This window comes from Rhinolophus hipposideros (assembly GCF_964194185.1).
Source record: "Rhinolophus hipposideros genome assembly, chromosome: 4".
NCBI lineage: Eukaryota > Metazoa > Chordata > Mammalia > Chiroptera > Rhinolophidae > Rhinolophus > Rhinolophus hipposideros.
Genome location: NC_138050.1, coordinates 10,469,226 through 10,492,992, shown reverse-complemented (window position 1 = coordinate 10,492,992; position 23,767 = coordinate 10,469,226). Strand labels below are relative to the sequence as shown.

Sequence of the window (23,767 nt, the reverse complement as noted above, 5' to 3'; positions counted from 1 at the left end):
TATTTGGGGTTATGGTACTAGGATAAATTTCTGATAAATTATATCAAAACGTAAATTGTATTACATCCAGATGATTGCCACAAGATAATTTTTCTAAAGGATTTAGCTCTCTGTGCAAATGGGTTTCATGTAAGTCTGACATTGTCTTTAAATGTAAATTTGTACGATGTTATTTTAATGTTTCCCCTCTGACATATGCTGAGACTGCTGGAGCTGCCATTGCCACCTCTGCTACTGCTGCTCCTGTCGCCAACACCTGGGCCCAGGTTCTGTCCTGGCCACCCCCTCAGGAACCCTGAACCGGCCTGAGGCACCCCTGTGCGATCTGGGCCAGCTGCTTTATGCCCTCCCATGGGCGGCTCCTGGACCCCAGCCATCCACGTGCGGGCTGCTGCCTGGCGCTTCTCCACTAACCCACACGCTACTACATCGGCCCATCAGCATCATCACAAAAGACAAGTTCAAAGATAAAATTATATGAAGAATTTCAAGACGGTCCCGGAACAACATTAAACCACAGGCAGGGATCTTCTCATCCAGGCTCTGAGTCACTGCCAGCCCTGCCGGGGAGTCCAGGCACATAGCAATGGTAATTTCTGGTTTTCCACCCAATAGTGGTTTGGGTTGGAGTGTTTAATGCACTTTTTATTGCCAGTCTAGTAGGTAATTTGTCTTATAAATCTGCCATTTACAATCTCTCCTTCTAGAGGCTTGATGCAGCTCTTTAAGCCAGCAAGGGTCTCTCTTCTCCTTGTAAATCAGTTGGCTACCATTCTAGGAAACCAATGTGAATCTGACTCTAAATAGTCACTAATGACTCCAATTAGTGGCTGGGCCTTTCTTGGACTCTAATTTTCCCAGGACTGATTATCTCAGACATAGAGAAGCTCTGGATTTGTTCAGCCTTTTAAAATGTGACAGACATAAATTCAACCTGTACCTTAATTCAGATTGTACATATGAAGCAATCCTGACTGTTAAATCCCGCTTTTACCTCTACTTTCCTGCTGTGAGCCTTTGCAAGCCTCAATTTTCTCATCTGTAAAATGGGGATAGTAGCATACCTTTAAAGATAGGTTTATTATTACTATTCAATTCTAGATGACTGGTTCACTCTCTTAGCTTATAACAATGATGTTCCTAAGAAGACAAAAATGCTACTTTTGACTAACAATTTTTTGTGTGTAAAATGTAGAGGACGCTCACTACCTCTTTCTGAAGGCATCTATAAAGGAGCAGAAACAGAATCCAATTCAGGAAGGCCATTCAGAAAGGGCAATTCGGCAGAAGCTGCTACAGGGTCAGCGTGGAGGGTACGTGCGTGAGAGTGCATGTGTGACTGTGGGTGTGAGAATGTGTGTGTGCACGTGAGTGTGAGTGTTCGTGTATGTGTGTAATTAAAAGTCTTGGGGTCTGCATACAATCAGCCCTGAACATACTTGAAAGCAGGCCTGAGTGTTCAACCACCAAGTATATGAGGTTTTCCTTTGATGACTGGGGCTGCTTCCTCTCGTTTCCATGGCTGCTGTCAGCAGAGCTCCAAAGGTACGACACTGTGAAGTAATATAGAACAGAGCACCTCCACTTCCCCACATAAGACAAAGAGCAGGCATTTTTTGAAGTTCCTTTTTTTTAAAACAGGGATGAGGATTTTCAAAGTTACCTTGAGTGTGGTCATGAATTTGAAGCATAAGTCAACAGGAGGCTTTGGTCAAAGGAATTCCAAATTTTAAAAAAAAGTCATATTTAAGTTTCTTCAGCTTTACTAGTATGAACTCAAAGGTTAATCACAGTTAATTAATCAAGATATCATGTAAAAACTGGATTTCTTCCCTGATGGACTTTATACAAGGTAAAGGTGACCTAGTACAAGGAAATTAAATCCTCAAAAACAATGAAATTAGAACATTTTATTAAATTCTTCCATGAGATTTGTTTTATAGAACAAATGCAGGTGTCTCTGTGGCTAAATGAGTGGCCTCTGGAAATGGTCACCAACCCCGGGTCCTTCCCATTTCCAATCTCCACTTGTCCAAGCCTCGTCAGCCCTCCCAGCCAGGACTGGGGTTGGCTGTCCAAGGATGCCCCATATGATTCTTAATTCACTTCTCACTGTCTTCACTGCCAGATGTCTTAGTCAAGGTCTGACGAGAACCTAAGTGAGGAAAAGAGGAGCCACTTTGAGATTTTACAACTGAGGGAACATTTTACAACATAGAGAGTTGCTTACAGGAGTGATGGGGGAGCCGAGAAACCAATAGGGGATGGTGAGGAAACTCAGATAGTAGCAACAGCAGGAAACCACTGCCTTCAAGGACAGAGCCACCAGGGAGAGGCTGACAGGCCCAACCGGTGGCCACTGGAACAATGAAAGAAACACAGAGCAACATCCCAGATGAATCAAGCCAGAATCTCTGAAAATGGAATCCTGCATCAATGGTTTTTAAAACTCCAAGTGATTCCAGTGAAAAACCAGGTTTGAGAACCACAACTTAAAGCATCTGGTCAAAATTAGTGTTCCTACTGTGTTTCCCCAAAAATAAGACCGGGTCTTATATTAAGTTTTGCTCCAAAAGACGCATTAGGGCTCATGTTCAAGGGATGTCATCCTGAAAAATCATGTTAGGGCTTATTTTCTGGTTAGGTCTTATTTTCAGGGAAACATGGTAGTATGGCATCTCACCCAGACTGAGCAGACATGGGGAGAAGAGCTGTTGACATACCATCACTTCAGATCCAGAAGCAGAAACCAAAGATACCAGGTCAAGCAGCCAACCTGCTCCTTTGAAGAAATATCCAAAAAAATGTGTTTGATTTATAGAACTTTGCTTCGTAGATAACTTTTTAGTAATTACTCTATAAAATATACTATTTTAAAGAGCCATATTTTGCTAAATATTCATCGAAAAAATGGATTAAATATCATACGTATTATCAATTACAGTAAACCATTATCTAGCACAATTGATGCAGAAGGCATTTCAAATATACATAATTGACGAGAGTAGAATATTCTGCTTAAAAACTCTATTAGCTTGCACATATTAAGTGTGTGCTAATTATTTGTTGAATGAACTAATCATCAAAGGAAGATTAATGTTCAGTGTGATATTATTATGATTTTTATTGTATTTTAATGTTTTTAAATGCGTAATCCATGATGACACATATAATGAATCTGTTAACCAGAAACATACATCTTAATATGATCTTCTTTTAAATGACTAAGAAGGCATTGCAAGATTTTGTACAGCCCTGAGGTAATCACTATGAATACTAATTATCATCATAAATATTGTTAAACAGAAGTCTGACTGGCAGAACTCCAGGTAATAGAGTTCAACTGAGCCCTAGTAACTGGAAAAACAGTTAACTCTTTTTAAAGAGCCACCTGTAATAAGTTTTTACCCCTTTTCATTAAGCATCTATTTATGTAAGTATTTATTAAGTAATTAATATATGTTCTAGAGAATTCTGAAACAAATAAGATGAGGCCCCTGCATTAAAGTACTTTATAAGCTAATGGAAGAGATTAGCCAATCACACAAGTTGCAAGAGAAGGTAGTAGGTGAAATTACAATGTCCAGCAAAGTTGAGGATGACCAGGCTAGAGGACATGAGGAGGAAGATTTGAAAGCAAATGCCAGCTGATCACGGGAAGCAAGAACAGGCATTAAAAGTAGAGTAGTACCTCGGTTTTCGAATGTCTCCATTGATAAACATTTCAGTTTACGAACGCCATAAACCCGGAAGTAAATGCATCGAATTTCGAACACACCTCAGAAGTTGAACATGTCACACGGCTTCCGCTGAGTGCAAGATCCTGAGGCCTAGTTGTTGGCTGTTTTCGAACATTTCAGAACTGGAACAGTTTTCCAGAATGGATTACGTTCGAGAACCAAGGTACCATTGTATTTGAAGAAAGAAGTGAACTGAATCAACATGGCATTTGTTGTGCAGAATGAACACAAGCCAAAGTACCATGCAGGGATTATTGGAAAAGTCTAAGCAAAATTTTCAAAGAGGGCAATTGCAGTAAGCATCCAAATAAAGTATCCAAAGTAGAAATATTAGAATGAAAACAATCCACAGAATTGTATGCCTGAATGTCTCCAAGGGATGACTGGAGAAAATTAAGGAAACAGGAAGAAGAGCTAGTTTGAAGGGGAAAATAATCAATATTCCCCTTCAGACATATCAGTTCAAGGCTAGAGAGACATCCAACAAGAGACATCCACCAAGGGTGCACTGAAAGCACTCACTGTTTGCAAAGTCGCTGTATTATTATATTGTCATTGTGTAACTACATCAAGAAATAAAACACTCACTGGTCATTGGTATTCTAAAATATTGTGACTAAAAATATAAATTCCTCTGATAACCCAGTATTCTTAAAGCCTTTCAAAAATAGCGTGCAAGTCATATTTCACGTATCACATATATCCTGTTTCCACCTCACTTCAACAAATTCACAATAGTAATGATGTTATTCAGGCTTGGAAGTTGATTTTAAAGAATACCAGACCCAACTGTTTATATGTCCCTCATATGAATAGTGACAATCCTTGTTGTATTTTGTAGATCTGTGCTTTTTCAGCCAGGGCTGGAGAGACCAGTGAGATGGTAGAGATTGTACCGTATTTTGCCGTGTATAATGTGCACTTTTTTGCCCAAATTAATGAGGTAAGACTAAGGATGTGCATTATGCATAAGTAGTACTAATTCCCTATCTATATAAATGTTTTAAATTTTGTTCATGCTTAGGAGTTAAATGTGTAACTCTAGAAATCAATAATGATTATCTGTATGCAAAATAATACCCTGGAATACAATAATCGGTGTTGTTGAACTTACAGCGAACTTGCAATGATGAAGAGTTCTTGGCCTTCTATGATGTGTAAATATCATAAATTTGTTACCAGTACATAAAATTTCTTGTACCTTGTATCTGTTCTTCTGTTTTGTAATTATTTGATACATAGCATTTCTTGTACCATAATATGTTAAAAAGTAAATGCTAAAATTCCTTTATAATACAAAAAATAAGTACCTAAATGTAAACAAAAATTTGAATTAAAAAAATTAAAACAAAAGATTTTTTTCCCCTGAACATTTGGGCCAAAAACATGGGTATGTATTATATACAGGAGTGCATGGCACTCCCGTGTACATGGCAAAATATGGTATTTTGTAATTGTACTGAAATTGGATTGACAATAGTACCGGCTTGCTTTATAAGGATGACAGCATTTCCCTGACTCTTGCCTTTTCAACTCTATCTCTTTAGAGGTGATGGGAAGAAAGTCACAACTCCATCCTAATAACAAGTAAAAAGCTGAACTGACAGAAAAATCAACAACTCTTCTTTGATCCATGACAGAGGGCAAACTGCTGCCCCTAAAACTGGAGAGTCAAACAGACAAACATAAGGTGATGTCTGACCAGGACAGACTCACAGGTAGAAAGCACCAGTGCTAGGTAGAAAAACCTGAACTGTAATTCATGAATTGCCAGAGGCTCACTGTAGACAACTGTTAGAGTTAAAAAGTTCAAGGAGATGGGGGTGGGGGCAACAATTTTGTGAAATTTACCTCCAGGTGCTCTACCAGTTTCTCACAGTAAATATCGGAGAAAAATTCTCTTGTGTTTCTGGCAGGGGGAAGGGAAAGGGAACCATTTTGAAATACATCAGAGCACTCTGTTTTCCTTCATAAGGCCAGCCCTCAGGAGAACCTGGTTAGCCAGAGCCTAACCTGCAGGGGTATTATCATAGCCTATCTGACCTGGGGGAAGGGAAATGCCCAACTCCAGTCAGCAGCTCTAGCCTTCCACATGGGAAAAAGGAAATATCCGGCTCCATCTACTCTGGACATTCTGTTCCACCAAAGGGGGAGAAAAAAAGAAGAAACATTTGTGAAGCTCACAGTCCAGAGGCACAGACTCATTAAAAGACCTAGACCTAATCCTAGTCTTACAGAACACTACCACTCCTCCCACACTTCATCACATTACTAAAGCCCTATTTACAGCAGTTACTTTCGCCTACTACTTTCTGTGGGGCTATCCAAAAAAATTATAAGGCGTATCAAAAAGTAAAAACCACAATTTGAAGAGACAGAGCAAGCATCTGAAGAAGACGTGGTAGAAATTTTGGAATTATCAGACAGGGTATTTAAAACAACTATGATTAATTTGCTAAGGACTCAAGTGGACAAAATACACAGTGTTCAAAACAAGATGGGCAATGTTAGCAGAGAGATGGGAATCCTAAGAACTAAAAAGAAATGCTAGACCTCAAAACACTGCAATAGAAATGAAGAGTATTTTTCATGGGCTTGTAAGTATACTGAACATAGCTAAGGAAAGAATCTCTGAGCTTGAGGATATCTCAAGAAAAACTTCTAAAACCGAAAAGCAAACAGAACAGATTTAAAACAAAACAAAACAAAACAAAACAAAAAACCCAGACTATCCAAGGACAATATGACAACTATGAAAGGCACAATATAGGCACAATGGGAATACCAGGAGAAGAAAGAGAAAGGAAAAGAAGAGATATTTAAAACAATAAGGGCTGAGAATTTTCCTAAATTAATGTCAGGCACCAAACCACAAACCACAAGGAAGCTCAGAGAACACCAAACATGATGAATGAAAACATACACACACACACATAAAACTACACCTAGGCATATCATTTTCAAACTACAGAAAATCACAGATATAGAAAAAAACACATTCTGAAAGAAGCCAGAGGAAAAAACACACCTCCCCTACAGAAAAGCAAATATAAGAATTACATCAAACTTCTCCTCAGAAATTGTGTAAGTAAGAAGAGAATGGAGTGAAGTAGTTAAATATTTAATGTGTTGGGGGAAAAAAATCACCAACCTAGAATTCTATAATCCATGAAATTATCTTTCAAAAGTGAAGGAGAAATAAAGACTTCTAAGACAAAAAATTGAAAGAATTTGTTGCCAGTAGACCTTTGCAAGAGATATAAAAACAAGCTGTTTAGAAAGAAGGAAAATAACATGTCAAAAACTCAGATACCTCGTTTCCCCAAAAATAAGACAGGGTCTTATATTAACTTTTGCTCCAAAAGATGCATTAGGGCTTATGTTCAGGGGATGTCATCCAGAAAAATCATGCTAGGGCTTATTTTCTGGTTAGGTCTTATTTTCGAGGAAACACGGTAAAGAAAGGAAGAGCATCAAAGAAGGAATAAGTGGATGTTGCATAACAAAACTTTTATTTTCCTTATCTTGAATTGTTCTAACCAATAATAGTTTGTTCAAAATAATCATATCAACAATGTATTTTCAATTATGTATGCTTATGTATATATCATATACATATATATATATATATATATATATACACACACACACACACACACACACACACACGCAGGAGATCAGACAATTAGGTTCATGAACTCATTCTAGAAAAAGTGCCACATACTTCATTGCTGAATATCTCTTTGGTCACCTTCGAAGTCCTCCCCTTGGGAAGCTATGCACCAATGCCAGCGCCTAGTCCACACTTTGAAGCAATTTTGAAACTTTTTCTGGAATGGCCATCAGAGCCGTCATCATATTACCCTTGATGTCCTGAATGTCATCAAAATATCTTCCTTTCAATATTTCCTTTATCTTTGGGTAAAGAGAGAAGTCATTGGGGGCCAGATCAGGTGAGTAGGGAGGGTGTTCCAATACAGTTATTTGTGTATTGGCTAAAAACTCCCTCACGGACAGTGCCGTGTTAGCTGGTGCATTGTTGTGATGCCAGAGTCATGAATTGTTAGCCAAAAGTTCAGGTCGTTTTTGTCTGACTTTTTCACACAGGATTTTCAGCACTTCCAAACAGTAAACTTGGTTAACTGTTTGTCCAGTTGGTACAAATTCATAATGAATAGTCCCTCTGATCTCAGAAAAGATTAGCAACATTGTTGCAACAAGTTCGTGAACTTAATTGTCACACATATGCCCATAAATTTGATAATTCATGTGAAATGGACCAATTCCTCAAAAAGACAATTTGGCAAAACTCACACAAGAAGAAGTACACAATCTGAACAGGCCTATATCTATTAAAGAAATTGAATCAATAATCTTCCAAAACCAAAAGCACCAGGCCCAGATGGGTTCACTAATAAATTCTACCAAACATTTAAGGAAAAAAATTATACCACATCTCTACAGGTGACAAGAGTAAAATCAGTGTGTGAGAAAGTCGGATAATAATAATAACTTAATATGAATAATGCTTTGACATTTACTAACTACTTTCTCATATGACATTAACTGTGTCATAAGAGGTGATGTATTAACCACTTTACAGATGGAAGTACCAACTACTGAAAAGAAGTGGCAAACAATTCAACCCAGGCCTCATGACCTCTATAGGTGGAAAAGGCTTCTATAAATTCTTTCCAGGATTATACAACCCAGCTATCCCCTTCAAGACTAGATTCATTTACTCTCATTCAATGTGTAGTTTTTGATATAGCCTTCAGTATGGAAGAATGCCAATAAAGTTCAGACTTTTATACCTCACAATTCAAGTCTCATCTATATCATCATAACTACATAATTTTTGTGTAGTTATAACTACAATGGAACTGTTTTTATCATGTGGTATTGAACATACATCACCACAATTTGTTTGAGCATATAGGATGTTTGTATCCAGAGGGTCTTGACTCAGAGTTACGCTTCGAAAATATTAAAAATATAGAGGAGAAAATTTATCCTGTATTTTAATAACTTTTTCGTATTCAAATATTTTTTATTTTAAAAAATAGTTACTTAGATCTGGAAGTTCTGTTTCAAAAATGATTATGCATTTAAGGTGAGAATTTGTTATTGGAAATTAATGGTCTCTTAAAGTTCTGTTTATGACAATCTTAAATTGGCACTGTTTACCATCCCTGTCATCTCTCTGTTTTGTTCCGGCTCTTTCTACCATTCTAGTAGAAATAGACTAGTATTCTGTTCTCTGTCTTGGTATCCCCATTAGAACAAACTATATCCATCCTTCAAACAACCAGAGAGGAACTGTCATGCAGGGTGTCAGGCGGGGTCTCTGGTGCCGCTCCCCAAATGAGAACGCAGGACTCGGTGAGGCCAAAAAGGAACACCCACGGAGCCATATGTAGGGGAGTCATACCCTTATAGTGTCACTGGAGGCTGGATTCACATGACGTGCGACCTGCTGTCCGCTTTTCTGCCAACCGACCGACTCTTCTCGACTCCTTCTCGACTCCACTTGCTAAGTGCAATCCACTCTTGCTAGCTCAGCCACTATTTTCTTGCCAGCCCCCATTTGCTGCCAGCATAGCTACGGCAGTTATATTAGTGGCCAATGGCTCACTGGTTACAGCTGACGGCCAACTAGCCACAGCTGATGGCCATCCAATCACAGTTGAGCCAGCACCTTTCCACGTGAGGCCGAGAGCCTAGAAACTGCACTCCTGGCTCTGTCCCTACAGGGCCCTTGGCCCTTTGCTACTCATAGTGTGGTCCACACAACATAAGCATCTTGGACAGCCCTGGGAGGCTAGAAATGCAAGATCTCAGGCGCATCCCAGCCCTATGGACTTGGAACTTGCATTTCACCAAGATCCCCAGGTGATTCCTGTACGCGGAAAGACGGAGAGACACTTATTTAAACCACCAGTTCTCAGTGTTTGCTTCCCATTATGATTACCAGGGAACTTTAAAACCCACCAAGGCTTCGATCCCACTCCGAGAGAACCAGATTTACTTTGTCTGGAGATTTTAAAAAGCTCCCCCATGATTCTAATGTGTAACCAAGGTTGAAACCTACTGGTCTTGATTTACTCCCTTTTTTTTACAGACAAGAATGATAAGGCTCAGTGGGTTTTGATTCAGGTTATAAAGCAAATTTAGGATCAGAATTAGAAATCAGAAGGTCCCAATCAGGTTTGGGGCTGCCTGCACTGTGTATATGAGCTCTTTCCTTCCCAAACTCTGTCCCATGCTTGGGAGCTGGCATGATCCTTGCTCCCCAAGCCCATCTCTATTTACCTACTCTTGTTCCTCATTTCAGTAATGTTCTGAATTTCTGGACACACTTTACTGCCTCTCTTACAGTTTTCATCTATAATACTTTGCTTCCCTCTCCTCCTCCACTGGGCTCACCTTCAAAAACCCTGAAACCATTCTTAGCCTTTGCAGCCTCTTTGCAGATGCCATTCCCTGTACCCGGGACTAACATGCTCTAAGCAGCATCACCTCCAATGACATTGCCTCCTTCAACACAGCCCTCCTGACGCCAACTGAAAATGCTTCACCTCTAAGCTCTTGAATCCTGACATTCCGATTCCTGGCTCAATCCCTTTTGTCCTTCGTTCTTTCTCATCTTCTTGCATCCACTGAATCTGTCTTTGGCTGCACTCCCACATGTCACCCCAAGTTTCTCAGTGAATGCTCTGCCAGAATCCCTTAGGAGAGCCCCTTGCCAAAACCCAGGTGCTGTAGCCATCTCCCCAAGGGCACTTCAGAAAATGGGGACTGTGAGAAAAAGACCTGATCATCTGCCCTTGAAAAGCATACCCCAAGACCCCCAGATCCAGAGACCCTACTCCATGCATAACTCCCCCCAGTCCTGCAAGCCCTTCACAAGCTTTCTGGCTTCCTGCCACCTCCTTACCCTTTTGGGAGACATTGTGGCTAAGTCCCCAGCCCGGCTGGAATCTTGCAGCTCTAGTGTTATCCATCTGATGAGCACGTGTTTGTTTGCATGGGATGTTAGGTGAAGGATAGTTGCAGATAAAAATAAGGATGCTTCAGATCGGTATCAATCTGGAATAAAATTGCGTTCATTTCTCATCTTTGTCTTTTACTAATGGATTATTTTCACCTGACATGTCAATCTTTCTCTAATTACATCGCGATGCACTACTCTGTGGCTCACCACTACTGCTTCTGTCGATTGAAATGTTACATGTTGAAGCCTTTGGGCTCCTTACCAGAGATTCATAATACCTGTAATTTAAGGAGGAAAACAATAGTTATAAAACCTCATGTCTTACACGCAACAGCATGGCCTCGAAGAGCTCTAGAACTTGGCAGTCTAATAAATTGGAGCTAAATTAGCCAAAGCTTTGATTCACATGCACTTGGGGATCAAAATAGGCTGAAATGCCTTGGGCAACATTTATGCTTAAGGCCATAATGAGACAGCAACCGCCACAGTATTAAGGAAAGTGAATTTCATAAACTAATCAACTGAGATTCAAAAAAGAAAAGTTGTCAGCCTAAGATAGCAATTTATTAAGGGGCAATGTTTCAGTTGCAAATAATTTGCATAAAATAAATAAGTTCTTTAAAATTAACCAGTTTTACCATCAAACAAACATATTGAAAGATTATAAGCAAAATCACATAAAAATGTAGTTAATGAGCTTTCAAATATTTACCAACTGAACAACAAATATACAAATTTCAGTGTTTGATCTATGTCATCAGATCGTTTCAAAGGAGCAAATGGGACACAACAAACATATTGATAGAGACATATCTTCTGCCGAAATAACTTTAGGATTCAATCGATCCAACATTTGTAAAATTCAGATCCAAGAAAATAACCTGATATGAAGTGACTGTGGGATTGATTTTTTTTTTTTTAGTTTTATTTTACCTGGGGCATTCTATGAAGAGGTATATTCAAAATTACAAATAAAATAACTAAAGAAAGGGCTTTGGGGTGAATCATACTGACTGAGATAGTCCTTGGTTTTATGTCACTGAGTTCTAAATATCTGTTTAACAAAAAATATCACATATACACATGAAGAATTAAGTGGAATTGGTCTAGAAGCAATGTCTAGGGTTGGTGACTTATCGAATACTTCCTATGTTGGCACTATACTATAATAGACATTACTTCCATTTCAAAGATGAGGAAATGGAGATTCAGTGACATTTTGAATCTGGGTCCTACTGAATCAATTCGTACGTAGGTTGAAATTGTTCTCTAAACTATTGTGTCAAAAAAGGAGGCTGGAATATCAGTCACCAATGCTACACACTTTTCTGGTGTGTAGCACTAATGTAGTGAAACAGGATTTCACCATTTTTGAGGTGTCCTTTCACAGTCATTAGTGGAATTTCCACACTTTACTCAAGTTTCCTTGTGCTTTTCCTTGATCTTTCTTTCCTTGATTCTAAACTATGTATTTACCACAAATGTACGAAACAAAAATATTCCAGGAAATGCACCACAACAAACAAAACTCTAACAATATTTAATGGTTATAAAAATGGGAAAACGTGATGGGTCTGAGCAAAAAGCTACATGTTCTAGGAAATTATCAGTATTTAACGGTAACCTAAAGGGATTCCTTTTCGAAGATGAGTTCCCTGTTTGTATTTGCAGATGAAGAACTTAACCTAGTAACAAGACTTACAAACAAAAAGATTGACTAGTTGAGAGACAGTGTGAACAATGAACCAAAAAAGTTGCAGTCCTCTCAGAGGTTAGTCTAGAGGTGATGACTTAGGGGAGAGAGAGAGAGGGAGAGAGAGAGAGAGAGAGAGAGAGAGAGAGAGAGAGAGAGAGAGAGAGAGAGAAAGAATTGAAGGAAAGAATTGAAAGAAAGAGTGAAGGAGGGAGGGAAGTTAGGGAGGGAAGAAAGAAGAGACACGGCCTCTGCTTTCCCCTCTGGAACCAACACCTTCTTGTCAAGCTTGGTCCATATCATCCAAATGAACATTTCTCTTCCCCAGTAGAAATTTGAGGCAGCATTGTTTATTTTATTAAATGGAGGTGATATAGAGCAATGTAGTTGCTCTATTAATTTGCAAAAGAGCAATTTGAACTAGAGAAAAGACTGAATTAATAGACTATGCAAAAAGAACAGCAGCCTAAACCCACCACCTGAATTACAATATTCAGAATTGCAAAATGTTTCTGTCTGCATAGACACCTTTAAAATATTTGTTTTAATCAATAGTTTATTTAGCTTAATTGTAAATTTACGTGACAATTATTTCTATGGCTTATAGAACTTAGAAATTCTTGAAATAAGTTTAGCCTTCTAAATTGTTAAATATTGTGGATGTATTAATTATGCTATTAAGTGACTTAGCAAAGCTTTCTTTATAGAACTGCACTGTCCAATACAGTAGCCATTAGGCATATGTGGCTACTAACCACTCACAGGGTGGCTAGTCCAAACTGAGCACAAGATGTACTGTACCTGTAAAACACACACACACACCAGATTTCTAAGACTTGGTACAAAATAAGTATGTAAAAATCTTTTTTTTAATTTCTTTTTTTATTGGGGAATAGTGTATTTTTCCAGGGTCCATCAACTCCAAGTTGTTGTCCTTCAATCTAGTTGTGGAGGATGCAGCTCAGCTCCAAGTCCAGTTGTCATTTTCAATCTTTAGTTGCAGGGAGTGTATCCCACCATCCCATGTGGGAATCAAACTGGCAACCCTGTTGTTGAGAGCTCGTGCTCTAACCAACTGAGCCATCCGGCCGCCCCCGTAAAAAATTTTAATCATTATATATTGATTGCATGTAGAAATTGCACTGTTTTAGATATCCTGGGAAAACATATACAATACGGTATTAAGATTTATTTCTTCTGTGTTTTTTATTATGTTTTTAAAGTGACTACTAGAAAATTTAAACTAAGTATGCAGCTTGCATTGTATCTCAGTTGGAGAACACTATTGTAAATAATATAAAGGAAAGCTTCCAAGCCATTAGTAGATTCTAATACTGTCTGTGGAAGATTTGGAAAAAAAAAAAAAGAAATGAAAAATGTTCTTAATGAATCTGAAAACCAGTCCTTCCAAACCAAGGCAAAATGAACTGGGCATACGTGCGAGAGGCCCACCTGGGTTCAAGGAAGGAACTGTGAGTGTTCATATATATATGAAGTGGTGAAAATCCAAGAGTTCCTGAGAATTGAGCATCAATGGAAAGTGTGTAGCGCGTGGAGAAGCTGGTTAAGAAATTAGCGTTAAGAAATGAGCATGCTTCATCCCACTGGACCAAAAGTCCCTATTTTGTAGTCCCCTCCCCCAAGCCCCTCCCCACTGCTCCTCCTCCCCTGCCCGGAGTTTCAAGACTGATCTGAGAGGCATTCTCTCCTTTCAGGTTGGTGGTGAGCCACCAACCTCCTCTTAAGGTCCATGGGGATGCAAAGTTAGCATGGTGCTCTCATTGTGACTTAATTGAATGATTTGGAGATGTCATTTGTCTTCGGCTCTTTGGTGTCTGTTTTGTCCCTTTCAGCCCCTCCTCTGTCTTGCTCTCTCAGTGACTGAAATTACCTCTCAGCTCAACCAAAGAGGGTGCCTGAGGCACCCTCCCTGACCTACCTGGCAGTTGACTCCTCTTGCTGTCAGAGCCATTTCTTGACCACTCCCATCATTTTCTATGTGGTTTATCTAATTCAAAAAAAAAAAAAATGTATCTAGCAACCAGTCATATGGTTAAGAAAAAAGGCAAAGTTGTAGGCAGATTTATTGTAATACTTTATCAAGGGACAGAATTACTTCTCTCTACACTCAAGGAAATTATTGTAGCAAGAAAATAATTTTTGAACAACATACATTATTTAATAGTAATTAACAATAAGAAAGTAGTCCAACATATAGGAATGGTTAAATAAGTTGTGATAAATTCATATAGTAAAATTACTCAACAGCTATTTAAAATCATGCTTTTGAAAACTAATGGCGAAGGAAGTGCACACAATGAAAATTAATAAAGACACAAAAGTATTTATAATATGATCTGACTGTAAAATAAAATACATAGACAATGTCAATAGTGGCGACCTCAGGGTGGCAAAATAACAGGTAAATTTTTTTACATAGAGTTTCTGTGTTTTAAATTTTTTTTACAATGAATATATATTACTCTTATAATCATAAAAATAGACATACATAAATAAACTATGATTCTCTAGTTTCCAATTTTAGGAAGTCCGATTTCTAAAAGGGTACTAACAAAAGCTTATCTTTCATGGAGAAAAGTCATACCACCTCTGAAGATGATACATAATACAGTACAGTATTTCTCACACACTGCAATCCTGTGTCAGCAAGATTAGCTATGCCTGATACGATGTTGGTTTATCTTGGTTTATCTATAAAACAAACATTAGGATCATCTACAACTCTAGTGTAATGGATTTCCCTATCTGAAAATCAGCAAGATTTATTTAAGGGGCATTACAGGATAAGACTTAACCCTTTCTGGAAATCAGTAGTATGTTTCAGTGTAAAAGTACAAGGCAAAACTAGTTCAAAGCTAGTTCCATAGAAGTAGCAGCAAAAATATGAACTGGACCTCCGCAATCACAAAAACAAATCTTCCAGTGTTATCAGACTAAATGCTTTTGATCATATAAAGAATTTTTAAAAATCAACTCAAAGAAATTATGGCACATTCTGAAGAACTGAAAGTGGAGTCCCTCTTCATAGGCTGAGTAATTATTTCATTCTTATTCTCTCGGGAAAGGTCATCTCATTCATTCCAAGGTCTGCTCTAGAATGAATGGGTTTATAATCGAATTCATGATAATGTTGCTTGTAATACCTATTTTTTACTCCTTCCTTCCTCCTAGAGCCACTGTAGTATAATGCATTTCACAGTCAGTGTCTGCTTCCTGAAGAGCCCAACATCCTATGAGTCATGTTTATTTTTCTGCAAAGATTTAGTGAAAGTCTACGAGCAGGTCCTCAACAAGGCCCCAGTGACACAAAACCCTCAAGGACCCGTGGTTTAGAGAGCGCCTTAAATGTCACAGACAAATAAAAAGTTCTGTAATTTGCTCTGCTCTCAATAACCAGGTATGTAAATTAACATTAGCAGCCTTTGACAGAAACACTGCTTTTAAAAGGAACGATCCAGCCTAGGGCGCTTTATCATGTCTCCTATATTCTGCCATCTTTGTCTAGGGAAACTTGGTTCAACAGAGAGACCATTAGGTAGGTGCATCTCGGCAGTTGAGAGATGGTTACTTGAGACTTACTTTACATTCGAACACTTGCAATGATTACTTCAAGCAAACATTGCATTAAGGAATGGGCATATACAAAAACATACCAGTCTTGTCATTCAATTCCTGTAAAAATGTTACAGAATGGTTCCAACATGTTGCAATAATGATGGCCCTTGTCAGTTTTTTGATTGCCCCCTAAAAAGGAACAAATCCAGGCATTATTCACATTATTCAAGATATTACAGTCACCTATGCTAATTTCAAAACCTCTGTCATATGCTACAAAAAGGTTTTCTAGAAATCAGGTATATGAAATCTACAGTTTCACAACACTAAGAAGTACAAATTAACCAGCTAATGTGTGTGCATAATTATTTCAAAATAAATGAATAGGAAATGTTCAGGATTATTTGTAACTTCTCCTGCCTTTCTTAGAGTAGTAAAAAATAAGAGAAAGAGAAATAATAAAAGCAAAACATAGAAAAGCTATGAAAGCTAGTAAAGACTTTCGGGTATGAAAAAAGCTACACTCGGTGCACAGGGTGAATTCTTCTGGACAAAATCTTCCCAGAGTTTCAGGACGCGGGAAGCCATTATTGTCAATAATTTTCCTGTAATATTTCATGGATGGTTTAGGCTCAAACTGATTTGCAGCGTAATGATACAGGCCATACTTCGGAGCTGTGCGATCATTAAATGAATACGCAAAGTATCCACAAAGATTGATCCCATCCAATATGTAGGCTGGAAAAATAAAAGGACAGGAGAATTAGTTATTAAGATATGTTGCACACAACACTTTAGTTTGACCTGACCTTGATGTATCAGGGAGAATTTCAATACCATTTAATAAAATGTCAGACTAAATTAGACTTAATCAGAAAAGGATTCTTTCATGTGAAGACAAATAAGCAAATGGCAAGACAAATATTGAGCTACATTTCACATAGTAGGTTTTACATAATTAACCTTCTGATGAGGGGCTTGGGTTAAATTTTCATGTACATGAAGCAGGTCAGACTGCTATGAGGCCATCTGAGGATGGGGGACAGACCCATCTGAGGACAGACCAGGCTGTCACAGGCCCAGAGCAGGTGGTCAGGATTTGGGGTCTTCCACTTTTTGCTAAACTCCTTTCTCTCTAGTGAAAGTACTAACTCTCTGTGGGACTTTTTGGGATGTGGAAAGAAATGGACAGCTCTTGTCTCTGAAGGTGACAATGTGGTATTTGAGAGTTGCTAACAGGTATCATGCCCTTGGTTGACACAACCTTCAAGAGGCTGCTTTTCAGGGGGCCTTACCTTTCAGAGCTTCGTTTACATAATTCTGTATGTAATACACCCTCAGCTTGTCTTGAGCTGCCTGCAGACCGTCGTCAATGCCATTGGAGATTACGTACATGGGAAGGTCTCCATACTTCAGTTTCATCCAGTTCAGGACCTTACGTAAGCCCCACGGCACGACTGCCACCTGCCCCGGGGAGTTGAGCCAGGTGATGTCCGTCATTTCTTGCACTTCCAGATAGTCATTGTATTTTATTGGATCTTCCTTCTCCCAGTCTACAAGGACGGTGGTGTAATGGCTTAATGCCAAAAAGTCAAAGGAACCCCGGATTAGCTTTTTTTCGTCTTCAGTGAAATAAGGTAGAAGGAAATTGTTTCTTTGGTTCAGCCAGTCCCTCATCACACGTGGATAATCCCCAGAGCCAAAAATGGGCTCAGCCAGCCAGCCAATGTCAAATTCCAAAACTCTCTCTGCCACCTCTTTGTCCCTGGTGGAGAAAGGGCAGGCGGGCTCTACCCAGTCAGCCTGCAAGGCGATGGATATTTTACCTTTCTGAGAGCGCCTGAACTTCTCATCATACACGCGCCAAGCCAGCGCGTGGGCCTTCAGGAGGTTGTGGCCGGCACTGTAGGTCATGTTCCGCGTGTACGGCTCGTTCATCGTGATCCAAAACTTGACGTGGGGGCCCAGATCTTTAAAACACAGCCTGGCATACTCTGCAAAGGCCAGGGCGGTGTGCGGGTTCTCCCAGGCGCCGTGCTTGGCCAGGGGCTCAGGCAGCCCTTGGTGCGGGGCCGCGGGTCGCCACAGGGCCACCACCGGCGTGATGTTGGCGCGCACGAGTTCGCTGGCGACGCAGCGATAATAGTTCAGGACTGTGCGGTTTACCTGGGACTCGTTGCCCAGCGGGAGGATCAGAGCCCAGTCCAGGGAAAAGTAAAAATGCGTCACGTGCATGTCCTGCAGTAGGGAAATCTGGGGCCGGATAGTGGCAAAGTCAACACAATAGGATTTCCTCTTCTTGGTCACAAGGCTGTCCACCTTAATGAGCCTCTTACTGCGGTGGACGTCCCACAGGTAAACGTTTGGGTCGGTGAACTGAGCCAGACTGGTGTCCACCTAGGAGGAGCAGAGTGAGCACAATTCTATGACTTCACCTGGCCAGGCCTGGAAAAGTAATTCAGTGCAACTCAACGAAACTAGTAAGCGAAATGAGCAAAACTAAAAACATTTCTAGCTGAAAGTTGAAATGATTTTTCATAAATAGTGAGTTCCTGAAAAAGAAAACATTCCACTTTTATGCGTATTTGTTTTACCTGTAGTTCTAACTCTTGAAGTGTTACTTTAAGGTTAAAAAAAAAAAAAATCTGAATTTTTTTCCCCTCACTTCAACTGGCAAACCTTAGTGGTTCTCTCACATCTCAGGTCTGTGTTAAGCAAACAGAGTATTTTTGGACTTTTTTTTTTCCATATAAGAAATCATTAATAAGAGGAGATTTTCAAATTTAAAAAGAACTAGACACAGAGTAAGCTTAAAACCTGAGTGAGTTAGACTCAGAAAAGTAGATGATATTTAAAATTAAATTGTGCTTCTTAAAATCAGGTTCTACACAGGTTGGCTGAAGGTAGAAGGAGGTACTAAATAAACATAATTGTGCCCTTTTATTAGCTTTGGGGTCAATGACAGAATGGAACAAACTCCATCTGACTGATGGTAGAAAGAGACAGAATTTAGAAATAAGGAACAATATTGTCATCCACCCACAATGGGATTTTTAAAGTTTTAAAATGTTTCCTAATTAGTTTTTCTGTGACGATCATGACAATATGGTTCTTAACATCTGACATAGGAGCCTCCAAAATGAAAACAGGTATTTAGGAAAAGTGGATCAATTGTCAACTCAAAATGACAGAATCTTCCCTCCACGTGTGTACCGTGGAAGGAAGGCAAACTGAAAGGCCTCTCCAAGACCTGCTGCCTATGCCTGCTTTCTCCTCAGCAATAATCCCTTTAAAGCAGGTTGGTTACTCGGTTTGACCCTCTGTAAAAGCAAGGGTCAGACGAACCCCAGTTTTGAATCTCTAGCAGAGGTTTCTTTGCAGTTTTACAGGAATGCTGCAAATGAGCTGCTGTTTCCCAGGAGGGATCAGTGCTGTGTTCATAAAGGAAAGTAATAAAACACAGCGTGTCAGAGGGAAATTGCTTTTTCTGGAGGATTGTCCCTCTTGTAGATCACCCACACATGCATTTCCTCTAATTCTGTGGGAATGCGGTCAGAAGGATTTTTCCACCGTGATGTACCCACAAATCGTGTTTCCTCAGCTTTGCAAGAGAAAATATTTGCATGCTCTTTTGAAGTGCAAGTGTTCATAGCTTGAAGGAATTTCTTGGATTATTTTTATAGAGCTCTGAGTTGACAAAATTCATAACTTTTGTACCATAATTGTTCCCAAACACCAGCTTTTGTTCAGTCCATCTGAAAACAAACATGAGAGACTAAGGTAGAATTTCTGGGGGAAAACATCTATTTCTTAAAAATACAGGACATTTAGAAGTGAGTGTTTAGACAAAATTCTATCTAACATCCATCAATTAGTTGACTTATTTCTTAATTTAAAAAAAATGAAATAATAAAGCTGGATCTTTCAGAAAGAATGGGTATAAAGTATGAATTTAGTGTGTTATGGAAGAAACTTTCTCTTAACATGACCAGTGTTAAAGAAGCTCTATTGTCCTCAGGATATAGCAGGTTCTGTACCTAATTCATTATGACAATTAGCGATTATCGAAAAACACTGTCCACTGGGAAATTAGGTCCAAGTCCAGTGACAATCCATGTGCATGAACCCAAGGTCAGACTTCAGACAGGTTGTGTGCTTAATAAGATATCATTGTTAGTTTTTCAGGTAGAATGCATGCCTCAGTAATATTAGGAAAGGCTTGCCAGGATGGAAAAGATTAATTTCAGTGGTTTAAAGTCACTTCTCAGAACTTTAATGTATTAAAAATATAAAATACTGTTTGTAAATTAAAAATATGCACACACTCCTCACAAGTCACTCCTAAAAAAAGACTTGTTTTTACCTGTCCATTAGGAAGCTTGGGAAGGGTACTACCAAAATAATACAGAGCTCATGGTGAAAAGCAGAAAGAATAAAAGAGTAATTGCAGCCTTTTCCCACTAGAGAGCTTCTGGAGAAGTTGAAGTCCACCGGGTGTTTGAGAGTGATAATTTTGTGTTTGGCTGGTTCTGCATAGGAGAGCACTGGAGGGCCCTGTTAGGTGGAAGACCCTGAGCTGATGACCTCAAAGGAAGTGCACCGTGAAAGGAAAGGTCAAGGGCAGATGAGTGGCTGGCATAGATCAAATTCTAAAGCAACTGCTTCTAAGGAATAGAAAAAGGGATCCTCTCGCCATCTCCCTTCCTCTTCACTGCCATACTTGTTGCATCGCACCAGTTTCTCTTCTCTCTCGAGGAAATAGGATGTATTCTTAAGACTTTCTCACCCCTTAGGGGTTCCCAAGGCAAACACAGTCCTTGGATGGGGCCCAGAGCAGAGGGAAAGGACTCCCTCCAATGTCTCACTGTCAGAGATCAGGTTGGAAGCATGAGCCCTCAATGACAAGGGTTGCAGGGCCCAGCAGGGAGCTGGGCATGGCAGGTCCAAAGATGGAACAAGGACCAGGGACCATCCCACCTCTTCCCTCTCTCGTTGTCCTTCCCCAACACCACTCCTGTCCCTTCAAATCCTAGTTGAATTCTACTGCATGTCCCACCTGCAGGAGAGAAATTAGGATAGGGAGGTTCCACATAGCAGTGGGCTGAGGTGGAAGGAGGAAATCCCCAGCCTGAGTGGGTGGAGCTGAGAGGAGATGCTGGTGCCCTGATGTCCTTACTACCATCACACCAGCTCCTCCGTCACCTTTTAAATGTAAGGAGGGGAGTTCGGTCTGAGACTGCCCCTAAAACTAACTGGAGGTCTGAAAAAGACAAGAATAATACAAACCAGAAAAAAAAAAAGTTCTAAGGATAGTGTTGATTTATTTTCTTATAAATAAAAGATATTTGCAAGTAAAGAGCAACCCATTTTAACTAGAAGTCCTCTCCTTAGACCCAGGCATTCTTCCAAATACTTCTTTTGAACTGAAAGATAACATAATATGCCATCTGAAAATAGGCCCCTTTGATAAATTGATTATTTTGAGCTGCAGGCATTTGAGAAACAATGCAGGGAAAGGCTTTCTCTGAACTCCCCTTACCTGTAAAGGACAAATCCTCCAAAAGGAACTCAGTTGTTATAAATCTCCTCCTAGGGTTTTTGTCAAGCAGGGAAGATTGACTCTTGTCACAGAAGAGGAGACGAGAAGTCAATACCACACCTGACAAACTTTGTCACACACTATCACAGCTCCCATCTATTCTTCTAAAGGCCCATTCGTATTTCCTAATAGTCATTTCACCACCCCTAAGAGACCTATATGCTATTCTCCCCTTTCCCTATTAACATGGTATTTAAGCCTGATTTCTAAGCCACCTTGGGGAGTTACTCATTTTTCTCTGAGTATGTCCCATGGATACATGAAGTATACATGCTAATAAACTTCTGTCTGTTTTGCTCTTATTCATTCGTCTTTTATTACAGGGGTCTCAGCTAAGCACTCAGAAGGGTAGAAAGAAAGTTATTTTTTCCTCCCTTATAGAACAAATAAATTAGGTAAAACAGCCAACATGCTAAATCCTATTGCACATCTATGGACCTTGAAATTTGTCTATTTTCACAGTAGAAAATAGCTCAGCAACACCCCACCATTACCCAGCTCACTTACCACCACTCTGTTCACTCTGTTACATTATGCGTGCGTCCATCATTTTCCCTCAAGGTGCCTTTGAAAGCAGGGGTCATATCTTACTCACTGCACACGCCCCTCAACAAAGCACCCCCACCCAGCAACTAGCACCGGGCTTTGTAGACACTAAGCCTCCAATAATGCTTACTGAATTATTCATTCAAACTCTAGAAAACTTTGACTTCAAAGAAATTAAGTTTAATTTAAAATTTTTAAATTTTAAATAATTATTATTTTCAAATTAAATTTAAAATAATATTGAGGACTAACTACATAGGTTCTCAGTACATAGTAGTTGACCATTTTGAAGACCTTCCTTACCATCTCAATGACTACTGCCAGAAGGTACAGTCCATCAGTGAATCACTGGAGCAAGGGTTTCTATTCTCCATGTGCAAGTATTTCCACAAATTTGGGGGATCCACAGTTATGTCTCAGGAGAGCACTCTGCCTAAAGTTTCTGCCTCAGTCTCAGGGGCTCCACTGAAACCTCAGATAATTTGGAGTTCTGTGTTATAGCTCGTTTATGGAAGAACTGGGCTGCCTTATAAAGGTTTGAAAACCACTGTATTAAAGGAGGATATTTCATCTTACCAGATCTTAAATAGTCATATATTTGTAATCTGTTCCCCTTTGGGGGCTGATTTAAAGTGCAAGGTGAAGCAAGGAAGATTTGGGGAGAGAAGGGTGCAGCATTCCAATTTACGCCCTTAGGGAACCGTATTTGGCCCAAAGAAGGGACTGTGTGCTGTGACAACCTAATAAGGAAGCACTACTTACTAGTGACAGGGCTTGGTGAGACTGTTGATTGGTTTTGTCAGCTGACTTACTTGAATGTAGTTGTCAGCAATGCCCCAAGCAAAGTCACAGGGAAATGTCCCTTCTAAGGGTTGGTTTTCAGGTAAAGGAGGGAAGCCATTTTTCTCTATCAGCTGTTGGTAGAACAAGGCTGAAGACTTGGGCCACAGCTTTTTATCCTGGCTTAGAAAGTCGACGTAAAAGAGCCCACGCCTGATGCTGTAGCCTCTGTGCCACTCGAAGCCATCCATGAGGGACCACGCTGTGTACCCGATCACGTCCACCTTGTCCTCCTTGATGGCTGCAAAGAGAAGACAGGACAAGAGCAAAGTGACCCTTCATCAGATACCCACCTCATGATTCAACAGCATTCGAGGGATTTACTACTTAAGGAAATAAATTACATAGTATGCTTCTTGTTTAAAACCAGTGACCTTTCTTGCTGGCAAAAGGCTCTAATCAAACCTAGATAGCTCTACAAATAAGTATCTTCACAAATAGGCTTCTCTCCAAAGTGTTTTTATTTGAATTTCCCTGATTTCCAGTGGGTGTTCTTTGGGCCTGGGAAGACATTCTACTTTCTAGCCTAGGCGCCTAACATTGTGCTTGATGCAATAAATGAATAAAGTCTTCACAAACATGAACTACTTATTATTTTCTGCAGATAATGTTGATATTTCTTTTTCTTTAAAAAGTGCTTCATTCTGTATAAGCATTAAGAACCCCAAAACATGTACAGAGAGCTAGATATCCTAGAATTTACTTAATCCTCAATGTAATCTAAAAATCTAGAGTAAAAAGTCTAAAATCCAAGTTATTTCCCACATTATAACCCCAGT

At 39.6% G+C, this 23,767-nt stretch overlaps 1 protein-coding gene across 3 annotated transcripts in view; it reads right to left on the bottom strand.

Annotated features, from left to right (window-relative positions):
* Positions 1-13,259: 13,259 nt before the first annotated feature.
* The window catches only part of KL (klotho), a 52,951-nt gene continuing 42,443 nt past the window's right edge, over positions 13,260-23,767 (bottom strand). Inside the window, exons 3-8 of one of the 3 annotated variants that reach the window (XR_013993230.1) lie at positions 22,961-23,229; positions 17,299-18,400; positions 16,672-16,741; positions 16,102-16,192; positions 14,367-14,435; positions 13,260-13,583 (exon numbers count right to left, since the gene is read on the bottom strand). Coding sequence is in view for 2 of the 3 variants with exons in the window: in XM_081046625.1 (XP_080902751.1) it covers positions 16,404-16,741; positions 17,299-18,400; positions 22,961-23,229 (1,709 nt within the window). In the remaining variant the exon portion in view is untranslated. Of the gene's footprint in view, positions 13,584-14,366; positions 14,436-14,581; positions 16,742-17,298; positions 18,401-22,960; positions 23,230-23,767 lie in introns of those variants that run through there. The other 2 variants (XM_081046626.1, XM_081046625.1) reach the window with 2 other exon arrangements.